The sequence below is a fragment of the Phaenicophaeus curvirostris genome, chromosome 7, assembly GCF_032191515.1.
Source record: "Phaenicophaeus curvirostris isolate KB17595 chromosome 7, BPBGC_Pcur_1.0, whole genome shotgun sequence".
NCBI classification, from domain to species: Eukaryota; Metazoa; Chordata; class Aves; order Cuculiformes; family Cuculidae; genus Phaenicophaeus; species Phaenicophaeus curvirostris.
Window position 1 is genome coordinate 10,232,319 of NC_091398.1, and position 12,644 is coordinate 10,244,962.

Below are 12,644 nucleotides of genomic sequence, written 5' to 3' on the forward strand. Positions count from 1 at the left end.
TCACAAGCTCCAATTAATAGGGCAGTAATATTTTCAGTTAACAGAGGACAACAGCCTTGACAGCCTCTAATGTTTTGCATCTGACATCTCCTCCCCACCTGAATTTCTAAGTGGTTTGTGTTCCAGGTAATCCTTCAGAGATGAGTGGCCCGAGGCTCAGGAGAAGCAGGAAAAGATCACAGGTTGGAATTTAAATAAATTAATATACTGATAAATAAAAACCTTTCTACAATATAATTTTACATTTCTCCAAACTTTATAATATCAACCTAAAAAATTATGTCTTCGCAAATCCCAGTCCAAGTGTTTCTTCCCCAGTTTTGAAAATATGTCTTTCAAACTATAACATTTACCAGATACATTTGGGTTAGGAAGATCAGGCTGCAAGTAAAAAACTTGCAGTGACTTCTAAAACCTGAAAGTAAGTTTGAGCATTTTTTTGGGAATTGAATCTTTGATCTCTAGCATAAAGTCAGGATCACTTTGTTCCCTTCATCATAACACTTGTAACCTTAATCCATTCATTTTCAAGCTCTGGCTCAGCCTGCTGATTATGGCTTTGCTACCCGAAATAGCTACTTTTTAAAATCACAGTCTGAACTCCCACCAGTTCTGAAGAACTGTTTGGCTACCCACACCTGAACAGACATTGGTTTTCCTGTCTCAAAAGCTACAGCATAAGCATTACAGCAAGGAATGCAAAATTCCATTTCTATTTAGGAAGACTAGGAAGGCTGTAAAATTTTTCAGTATATTTAGACATTTTAGGAAAAAAAAGTGACATCATTTTGACAAATTAGGTATTAATATTACAACATCCTCTACATCTTCTGTCAAAAGCTTTCTAAATACTCAAACGGGATGAAAACACTTAACAATGCTTGGTTTAAGCATACCTAAAATGAAAGCTCTCCTCCAGATTTGCTACCTAGATTGGGAGGGCAGTATAGATGCTTAGGAGCAAGTAAATAGCCTTGTTTGAGATCCAGCAATAGATTGTTAGAATTTAGCACATCCAGATTGCTGCTTCCTACTAACAGAACAAAGGAGATCTAGCTAACAAGACCACAGTTCTAGGACAATGAAGCAGGACAGACAACACTGTGTGACAAAGGTCTACACTGCCTATGTAATGCCAAGTCAGTTATTCCAAAAAAAAACCAACACAGACTTAAGCCTCAGACTTGTAACTGTTACTCAGCATCTATCATCTCAATCACATTTACATAATTTTCAAAATAAGTAAGTTCTGATTGCCTCATGCCTTTCCTTCCCCCCCACCCAATACCAAAATATTGCTAGTTAAGAAACTGGAATTTCTGCAAAGCTTCTGTTTCTGTGTTAGCAACGAGCTGTGATTTAAAGAAAGCACCAAGAGGGGTAGGAGGATTTCTTACAAAGATTATAAGATTTTTTTTTCTAAAAATGAGCTACAACACCACAGAATCTCTCTCTGGAGATCAAAGATTAAAAAATAAATCTGTTCTGCCTGTTACATGGAGAATTTTTTCCAGATTTTTATTAAAGTCAAGAGCACTGGAGAGCAAAAAATCTTCAAAATAAAGCAATTTCAGCCAAATTGGAGTATAATATTTAGAGCCACTAAAAAGCTGTTGAAAATCCTGTTATGAAGACAGACAGTACAGATGCAGGAGCTAAAATATTTCCAGGTAACTTCAGCTAGACTTGATTGATTCAGTCAAGCTTATGCCCTCCCTTCTCCACATCACTTATCCGTGATGCTTTATTTGATCTAGGAGATTTGAATTCAAATTCAATAGGAGAATTACAGCACTGACTGCTACATTTAGGAAACTGAAGTTTCAAAGTTCTAATGTAAGCACACCTGACACTATTGTATTTCACACCTTAAACACCTGGAGAAGGATAGAAAATACAGGGACCTTGCACAAGGCTCTACACAGCAAAGTCAGTGTGCCTAGGAGGAGCAGGTAACTGAAGTTTGGAGGTTTAGTTCATAACCAAAGTTAACACCTACTGCTATGAAGAAAAACCTGTTGTGTGAAAAGATTCACCTCTCTATCCTCTACACGGTCTTCAAGTTCAAAACTTCCTACACAGAAAGCAACCATGCAAGCTTTTCACAAATTATCATACTAACAGCCACTCCCCTAGCACAGAGGATCCAATCCTAGAGACAGGGCATAGGACACAGGCTTAATCCTCAGCCATGTAATTAATTAATTAATTAATTAATTCACAGTTTACTGTTACAAACAAGCCTTCTAGTATAAATGCGACGCATTATAGCAAAAGTATTTCCATACATCCAGGAAGGTTTCTGATTCTGTAACAATTTAGAGTTCTTACTATGCTGACAAATAACCAGGGAAGACCTGGTCTGAAACACAGGAATAAAGTTAGTACATGAGGTACCGTCAAGAAGTATCCCACATTTGATTAAAGAGTTGACTGGTTTATTATTTTGTTATGCACAGACATTAATTTTTCCTCAATGTACTTTCAAAAATGTTTACATATATTAAAACACATAATATATATATGCTTCATATATATATAAAAATGTTGCAAATATATAAAATATTATAAGCATATAGTATGCTACGTATCACTTTTATATAATATATACACATAATTAGATATGTAAATACACACACTCTTTTACACACACATCTATAATTTTGAGTTGTAAATGAGGGGAAATAGCACTAAACAGTGTTAGTTCACAAATTCAAAAAATGCTACAGAACAACAAAAATATACTAACTTTTACAAAGATATACTCTTCATGAAAGAAGCGAGTTTTAGATATTATGTCATTTACCTTGTAAATGGCAAAAAAATTATAGACTCAAAAATAGTCTACAAATTTTATTTCAAGATTTAAGAGTCTCTAGAATTCCAATATTTTGGCACAAAAAAATTATAAGTAGGGGAGCAAAGGAGCATGTTTGGAATGAACTGAAGACAACCTGAACAATGCTTATACTGTTCAGCTAGCTGACCACAGACTTTTCTTGAAAAAAAGCATCACTAAAATATGGCATACAAATCTTTTCCGAAACAGACCAAAGCAATGTCTACAGTCCTAATTGCTCTCATCTCCCCATATCTTAAAATTTAATTTCATTTTATTTTTTCATATACTCACTTTCATATTTAACTACACACTCTGAGCATCTCCCAACACAGAAGCAGCGTCCTGAACTTCAGATTGGAAACAGAACTCATGATGCAGCAAGAGAAGTTTTATGTACTCATACTAAATACTCCATGCTGTATTAATTAATTTGGCACCTGATCAAGAGTTGCAGTATGGGTTCAGATACAGATGCACAAAACACCAATACATTGAACTCTTGCGGAGATTACACAGTCCATCTGCTGCGTAAAATCAGAGAATAAACTCATATGAAAATAGCATCAGTAGGAGTGTGCTCGACTCTCTCTCTAATTACATATAGATTTATATAACTTATGTCTCCCCTAAGACAGCAGTAACACACACAACATTCATTCAGGATTATACAGTTACGTTATTGACAGAAAGTTTACTTTTTAAAAAGGTCTTTGTCCAGCATAACACCATCTGAAGTTGTCTGAAGGGTCAGTCTTAACATATCCATGCACTCTTTCAATCGGGGATCAGATGTACGTAATCCTGTAGATTTGAGTGCCTATTACAATAAAACAATAATTACTAAAATGAAAAAACATGCTATTACAATCAAGTTCTCTACTGCTCAGTCTTATGTATCACAATAAAAGATGCCTGCCACTGTGTTACCAACACAGAGACGTTTTGACACCTTATTGACCCTTTTGGCCTTTCCTTTTGCCATTTTGGCTACGTCTGACATCAAAGGATTAATGTCATTTGAAATCCACAGGGGTCCAATGACAAGTGCAAATACTACCCAGCCCTGCCACAGACACAGATGCTTTCAAGCATACTCTTCTACACAGCACAGTAGTGAATAACAATACTAGTACACTTATCATCTTAACTATAGAAATGGTATTCAAAATATGGTTACACTCCTTGCTGCAACTGACCACATATAACAGAAACTCTTTGATCTGTATTCTTGCATTTAGAATGTGATGTAAAGCTTGTAGTAGTTAGCCTTCATATAGCACTCTGGAATGGTAAACTTACAGTTATGAACTTATGAACAGGTATTTTTTCTTGTCCTTCTGCAATAGTATAGAAAAGTAGATCTTCTAAGCTGGGAAGAAGACCTTGTTTCACTTTACTGGAAAAAAAAAAAGAAAATAAATGCATATATTAGTTTAGTTCAGCACATATTTTTATTTATACAGTTCTGCATTAGTCACAAGAGAACACATATTCACTACCAACCTAACTGCTATAATTAATTTTAAAGAACATTTTTATCAGTGAACACAAAGCTTAGTTCTGCTTAGAGTAGAAAAAAAAACAGTAATATTAAAATTAGCATGCATATACTTTACACAGCAAACAACTGCAACGTGGTCATGTCTTTACTGATGCACATATATTGCTGAGATTATATTTAGAGTTATTTTGGAGCAGATTCACCATGCTTCCCTCTTCCTGATGTTAGAGAACAAACGTGTTACTTGACAGAGGATAAAGCATTTATGAGACTCAGACCTACACGCCTCATCAGGAAGCTATAAGAGCAGATGGACCCAGTGGTTCCACAGGCAAGAGAAAGTAGGGATGATGAATGTGTATTATTTTGTTCAAAACAGTCCTCGTTTTAGGAACTGCTAGAAGCAGTCCTAAAGCCCTTCTCCTTCTAAAAGCTTATGTAAGCCACAGCACTCACAGTGAAAGCAAGAAAAGTAATCTGCAGCCTAATACAGCAACCTGCTCAGGCAGTAGAAGCAGTGACTCTCATCATGCATAGATTGCAGAGTAAGCTAATGTGCAGTCTAAGTACATCTTTAATGGTCATTAGATTTATCAGTCTGGATACACTGCCTCTCCCAGTATGCTATGTGTTAACTATTTTACTCTGAGATATGCTTCCTGCATGCCTGCATTTTTTTTAACTTACACCTCTGTTTTAAGTGAAACATGAAGGAAATCTATCAGATAAAGCATCAAGAGTTCTTCCAAGAGAGAAAGCTGTAATACTGACAACCTTCTCTCAATGCTTCTGGAAGTTCTCTACAGGTGTAACCTCAGTGTTTCACCCATCCTTGATATTTCAAAGCACTCTGCAGCAGGCAGGAGTGAAGATCTGCCCTTAATTTTTCATGCTTCCTCAGGAAGTACAGCATGGTACCATGTAGCTGGAATGGACGCTTCAAAATGGCTAGAGGCAGGGACAGCGAAGGCTTCCCATCAGTTCTTTTAGGCCCTGAATTCCTCAGGCTTGTTTCTAGACAAAGTTAGTTCAAAGAAAGCCAATGATCTGAAGTTTGAAGAGCAAAACCAAATAAAACCAAAACAAAACAGATCTCTAGTAAACGTAATCATAAACTAAAATGCAGAGTATGCAGTGTCACATTATTTTAGCTACCAATCTTAAACTCAGTCTTACAATCTAATACGAGTGGCAATACTTTGCTACTATATTGTAATATATAAAAGTTGTTGCCTGAAACTAGAATGCTCAGCAGCAACGTACCTGTTTTTATACATGTATGTATGTACAAAAAGCAGGTCTAAATTTGAGTCAGGAAAGTTTTCAAAAGATTAATAATTCTTTGCATATCAGTACTTAAGGTTATAACTATGACAATAAAACACTACAACTAAGCATAGAGCTTTGGTGAGCCAATTCAGCCCTACAGACTGAGGTTAACCCTCCCTCCTCTCCCTGTACTAGATTACTCCAGCTCAACAACAGGTCAGATCTATGATTATTTTTAATAAAAATCTGGTTATGTCCAAATACCCTTATAAATTTAAGACAACCTCTAGACTGCACTCCCTCCTTTACTCATAACTAGCAGTGAAAACAAGCAGTAAAAACCTCACTTCTGATTTTCTGATTCATTTAAAACACTGTACTTACACACTAAGAACAGAAGACAGCTTTGTAATCCAACAGAACTTCCCCTGTCTTCCAGTCTGGTTTGTTTGGTTTTTTTTTAAACTATGTTGGCTGACTAATGTACAGACAGGCTGGCATCTCAACCAAGACAAACGCTCGCAACTACCTGAAGCAAATTACTGAACACACTTTTTCCTAAAGAAAATTCAAGTCTTTCACACAGCATATAATGTTTTCAATATTTTTAGAACAGTATGGCCAGTCAAGCCCACAGAACCAAAACAACAAACATACCCATAAAGAGTTCCACCCTGTATCTGCATTCCAACTCTGCACCCCTACATTTTCCCTATTTACACAGAACATTTAACTAAGCTCCTCAAAGTGCTGAGATACCATTGTTTATGGAATGTCTTTGCTCAAAGACTCAGTACTGGATTGCTGAAGGTCTGACAGAGGAAACCCACATATTTCACTTTTGACAAAACAAGCCTGCAAACAAATGGAGAAATTTTAACTGATAACCTATTTAATTACAATTTTTTGAGCTATTACACGGAATTTTACAGCTGTTCCAAATGTAGAGTTTCCATCTGGAAGGGCCCAGAAAAAAAACTTCAGAGATTTGACCAAGATTTTTATTTGCCTCTTTATAAATTTTCCTCTGTTAAAGAGATGTGCACCTTTCACAAATTCTATTGACACAATTTCCATCTCTTTCACATCTGCTGCTGTTCAATATTGGGTCAGTCAGCCTAATTTAAAAATGGATCTGCACTGACTGCCAGAGCAAAGAGGATGGCATTCAATATATTTACAGAAAATTGCTCTTTGTCAAAAAGCCCATCTTTTTGATAAAGTTTATCAGCTAAATAGAGCTGGAAAGACTTGCTCTGCAGTTTATCAGGTCTGCAATGTCAGTAACTAATGTTTGCTTACCCTAAAAGCCATGTTTTGGCACCATAAGCATACTTAGCAAGATAGTGCTGTGCAACACATGTTCTGAAGAGCTGTTTTTCAAGTCAGGGAACTTGCGATTTCCACAGCTAAACTAACGTGGAAATTCCAGTTTATTACATTTCATGAATAATGAATTTTTATACTTATTTCCTTTCTTTAAAAGAAGAAAAACTTAAGCACCAGACTATTACACAACTTGACTTCTTCAGTGAGACTCTAACCTGTGGACTAGAATACTGCTGATGCTCCACACTGCTCTTTAAATATAAATAAAACCAGAATGCAGGAATTCCAAGTACAAGGACTTTGTGGCCCTTATTGTTCCTTCTTTCAGCTCTTCCTTTTGCATCAATACAACGCTTATACCAGACGCCATGGAGGATTTCATTTTAAAAAAAGTAGAATTTCTACAATACAAAAGAGATTAATTTTCAAATACAGTGAAACACTCTTCCTTTTGTGCTTCAAGATGTAACTGGCAAAATGCAGAACAGGATTTACAGAGTAACAAAAGATGTAAAGATACGATACTACTAACAACAGTATCAAGCTCTTTATTAACTGTAAGACACAGTTGTAAAAATATGAGGTCACAACAACTGGAAGGAAGAAAGGCTGAAAGGGCTGCAAACTGCGGTTGGTAGCCACCCTTATCTAGAGGAGGCATCTTGAAGAAGTGACAATACTACATAAAACTGATATCCAACTAAGAAATATGAACACCTGTCAAGGCACTAAGTAACTACTTTCTGTCCACTTGCACAGTTAGATACCGATACCATTAGCGGTAGGAAACCATTTACCTGAGAACTTACCAAGATTCAGACAAAGCTATGTATTTATAAACTTTCACCAAAGATGGCCATGTTTTAGTAGATGTCAAAGTGCTTACGGTAAAAAGAGCTGTTAGTTCAAAAGCTTAGCAGAAGTTAAGAAAGCTCTAATAAAAGCACACTTCTAGCAGTTTCTCACAAGTAGTATATCCACACTCTTGACATGAGTAACAGTGAGAATAACAACTGCCTATACAGGTACCCCACTGGAAACTGGCCTGAGTGCAAAAGCAAAATTACTTCTGAACAGTGTCTCCAGAATTCATCCCTGTCCTTAAAAAGGAAAGCTACCACTCCCTTGTCATTCTAAGGAAAAAAAAAATCCAAACAATTAATAAAATACTTTCACTAACCATTTTACTATATTCCATATGCTAGCACCCATCACTAGAGAAATTTTGCTGTACTTTAAAAATAATGGTTGCTCATGTTTTGCTTCTCCCTCTCACCTCACTCAAGGCCTTTGTAATATGTTTGATCCCACTAGTGTCCACTATAAGATATAAGAACAATGCACACTTCTATTGAAAGTAAAAGTGAACAACACAAATATACTGAAAGTAGAAGTGTACACTATTAAATATTATATGGGCTTATAATTTAGGACTGTACTGGGTTATTGTGTTTTAAGTATTTAAGCATGAACATAGACACAATTTTATTTTAGTTCACAGCCTTCATTAATCAAAATTACCAGCCTTTGACCACTCTCAGTTTAAGTTCAACTATTTTTCCCTTCCAAAACAGATTAAATTTCAGGTGGATACGCAGGCTGGAGAGTAGCAATAAGGAGGTGGTGGAAGACATTCAGGAAAAAATGCACAAGACGATCTGGTTATGCAATGGGATGCTAGTTAATTCATCAGCCACCAGACCTCATAATTTATTCCCCTGACGAGGCCTTAAACTTTTCGAAATTGCTGTACAGCCTTTTCACCAAACATTTTAGGTTTTCATTTGCAACTCTTACTCTGTACACGAGGCAAGCAAACAAACACAAAAATCTTAGTGCTGTCCTTAGACCCTGTAGGCTATTCCAGCATCCCAGAACCATGACCTTAAAAAAAAAATAATCCCCCAAAACAAAAAAAGAAAGCATAAAAAGGAATACTGTCTTCCCAACTGGGTCCAAAAACCATCTACCAAACCTAACTCAAATACTGCTAGATGGCAAAGCACTGTAATCAGCAGAACACACTGACTCTGCTGACTTAGCCCAGTTGTCAATTTAGTCCAGAAACCTGTCTTCTGAAGAACTTCACTTTTCTGTATCCTCCACTGTCTTAATATAGCAATGATGTCCCCACTCAATGTACCATTTACAAATGCTTAAAGAAGATTTCCATAATTATGCATTAAGAAAAGTAAGAATCAAAGTATCCAGTCATCTGGTTAATATGCCACAGGAATTCCTGCAAAGCCCGAACTGAAATGAAACTGTTTCCAGATTTTAACTTGTTCCTAACTACGTGCTGTATGTTTTATATAATTGTTCCTTGTTCATCTTGCAGTAAGGCTCAAAGAACAAGTATCTGACTTTCAAAAACATCCTTTCATCAAAAGCCAAAAATGATTAAAAGGGTATAACTTGTTTGTGACTACACAGCCTTACCAGACACCACAGACGTTATAGGATTTCCCTGACTGATGCTAGCTGTAGGAAGCCATTACAAAAATTTGGTTTAAAAAATGTTATCTTTTAATAAATCACATTCTCAACACCCTCAAATCCTCCTCACAGTTGGCATACTGCTTCTTCTTCATTTTTTAACAGTAGTCTGTATTTCTCATTGAAAATGGAAGTGTAACCTTTACAAACCACACCTACATGAGTCTCAGCTGAATAATTTTTTGGTTCCAAAAAAATTGATTATAGAGCTAATCCAAAGAGGAGACTTCCTATATGTTGAACAATATAATAAATGTAATAATAATAGATGTGATTGTGTATTACATTGAATATGGTTATATAATCTGACATGCATGCAATTTTTTTTAAGGAGTTTGACAGCAGAAATTCTAGGTGATGCCTTTAAAGAAGACTATATCCCTTTGAAACGAAAGGCTCAAACCAATCTGAGCGGCTAAGGCATTTGGTAGGAGAAAGAGGAGAAAAACAAGAGCTTCTTTCTCTGCTTGCCATGTTGAAGAAGTACAAATTCATGCTGGAAACAAGACCAAAACAAAGCAAAACTCAAAAGTAGAACTAGTAACAAGCTAAGGGGTGGAGCCTTTCTGACTGGCCTCGTGGAATCTTCTTCAAACTTCCTCTAAGCATAAGGCTCACAGACACCTTGCTCAGTGTTAAGACAAGGTGCTCCCTTCTTGACCTCATTTCCTCTGTCCTTTGTTTTTTGCATCTAGGTAGTAAGCATAGTAAAGCCTGCGAAAGCAGCTCGGTGTTTAGATTTTAATTATGCTGCCCCATAAGCAGTGCAGAGAGGACACGTGGCCTGCCTGCAGGACAGCCAAAGCGCATGGTCCATACACATGCAAAGGAAATAGGTCCTTTTGGGGCTTATGGTTAGGCCACCAAACTTCTTGTAAAAGTCCATCAGATAAACTAAATGTACCCAGGTCCCAACACACTCTGTGGAAACTGTCAGATGGGAAGGGGCCGGCGGGGGTGGGAGGTGGCAGCGGGGGAGGGGGAATGAAGACTTTTTCCAGACCTGCATAATTCTGAGGATTAGCAGGGCAGAGCACTCAGGAGAACCATCACTGGAGCGGCTGCCCGGGGAGGTGGTGGAATCACCATCCCTGGAGGTATTTAAAAGACTGGCAGATGAAGTGCTTAGGGATATGATTTAGTAGTGAATGGGTATGTCCAGTTCTGGAATCCTCAACGTAAGAAGGAGCTGTTGGGTCCAGAGGAGGGATACAAAGCCAATTCAAGGGCTGGCACACCTCCCATACAAGGACAAGCAGAGAAAGTTGAGGTTGTTCAGCATACAGAAGGTTTTGAGGAGACCTCAAAGTGATCTCCCAGTACCTGAAGGGGCTACAAGAAAGCTGGGGAGGGATTGTTTACAAAGGCTTGTAGTGATAAGACTGGGACAATGGGTATAAACAGGAGAGGGGCAGATTTAGATTAGACATTAGGAAGAATTTCTTCACCATGAGAGTGGTGAGACACTGACACAGGTTGCCCAGGGAAGCTGTGGCTGCTCCATCCCTTGAGGTATTCGAGGCCAGGCTGGATGGGGCCTCGGGTAGACTGAAAATGTACCTACCCATAGCAGGGGCAGGTCCCTTCCAATCCAAACGATTCTATGACTTGATTATCTCAAAGGTCTTTTCCAACCGAGTGATTCTGTGACTCTATGATCAATCCATTCCCCTCATCACGGTATTCCATCCCTAGTATTCCCTTCTGGCCATTACCAGGGACAAACTGGAGCCGATGCACCTGTCCCTGACCAATTCTTTCAGGAAAATTTCAGGTTCCTCTCTAAGTGAAGGAATGTTACCTTCACAAAAAGTCTTAACCTTCTACCACCCGCGCGTTCCTTTGTCACTCAGGGCCAAGCCAGGCCCTTCTGGCTCAGGGACAGACTCTGCAGCCCCCACAGCCTCCTGCGCCCACGGGTGCAACGCGAGAGACGGCAGCGGGAGAGACGGCGCCGCGGAGCTCCCAGGCGGATCCGCGCCCCCTGCGCGTTTCTGTGCCCGCCTCTCCCCTCCCGCGGGGAGCGTCCGGCGCTGGCAGCGCCGCACGAGCGCGCGTCGGGACCCCCCGCCCCCCCGGCCCCGCCCCTTCCGCGGGCAGCACGCGCCGTTGGGACGGGGACCGGGGGGGGGGGGGGGGGGAGGGGGAGCTGCCGCGCCTTCACCGCCCGCCCCGCACTCACTTCTCGCCGCCGCCTCCGGGCAGCTCTTTGCCGCCTCCGTGGTTGTTGCCGTGGCCGCCGTCGGCCTGGGGCTCGCCCGGCGCCGGCGCCCCTTTCCCCGGCTCCTCCAAGGCTCCCTCGGAGCGCGTGCAGAGACCCCGCGCAGGGACCGGCCCCGCGCCGCGCCGGGAGGCGATCGGGCGGGAGGCGGCCAGGCGGGCGGCCGGCGGCGGCGGCGGGAGGCGGCGGGAGGCGGGCCCGGGAGTCGGGCCGGCCGGCGGGCCGAGCAGGAGCAGCTCCCGCAGCAGCGCCGAGCGCCACAGCCGCATCATGCTCCGCCGCCGCCCTCCGAGTGCGCCGGCCGCCGGCCCGACCCGCCGCTCGCGCCGCGCCGCGCCCGCCCCCGCGCCCGCCCCATTGGCGGCGCCCGCGCGGCTGTCAGGCACGCGGCGCTCCCGTTGGCCCGCGGCCGCGCCGCTCCGCCATGGCCGCGCCCCCGCCACCGCCCGCGCCCCCTGGGCTCGCCCGCACCCCCTCGGCCCGCCCTCGCCCCCGCCGCGGGGCCGCGCGCTGGCGGAGCCCGGGGCGGAGGGGATGCTGCAGCGCTCGCCGGGTCCGCCGCTCTCCGCCGTCCCCCCCCGGGGGGGAGAGCTTTCCGGCGGCGCGGAGAGGGACCGGGACCGGGCGAGGTCCCCTCCGGCCCCGGGGCGGACGAGGCGCCCCCGGCGCCGCCCTCGTGTGCAGGGGTTGGAAGTGGGACGGGTCCCTGCCGCGTCGGGATTGGGTTGCCATGGATACAGCCGATTCCTTAAAATTTAATGGTTTTAGCTATCGAGCGCCCCGGTGGGCTCGGGAGAGCGGCGGGGTGCGAAGAGCTGCTCCCCGAACGCTTGTCCCCACCGAGGGGGTTCCTGCCGTCGCCCAGCGCGGCGCCAAAACTCTTAAAGAAAGAAAAGCAGAGAAGCGGGAATCCTCCCGCGTGAACCGGATGCAGCTCTTCTTCCCGTTCGCGTAGGCGAGCGTTTAATGAGGGTGAAAATCATGGT

General features: G+C 41.9%; 1 protein-coding gene across 1 annotated transcript in view; it reads right to left on the minus strand.

The window, feature by feature from the left end:
- The window catches only part of GLS (glutaminase), a 65,596-nt gene extending 53,580 nt beyond the window's left edge, over nucleotides 1-12,016 (minus strand). The window contains 4 exon segments of the mRNA XM_069860755.1: nucleotides 3,538-3,659; nucleotides 4,142-4,238; nucleotides 11,620-11,957; nucleotides 11,960-12,016. Coding sequence (XP_069716856.1) covers nucleotides 3,538-3,659; nucleotides 4,142-4,238; nucleotides 11,620-11,957; nucleotides 11,960-12,016 — 614 coding nt within the window.
- Between the last annotated feature and the right edge of the window lie 628 nt (nucleotides 12,017-12,644).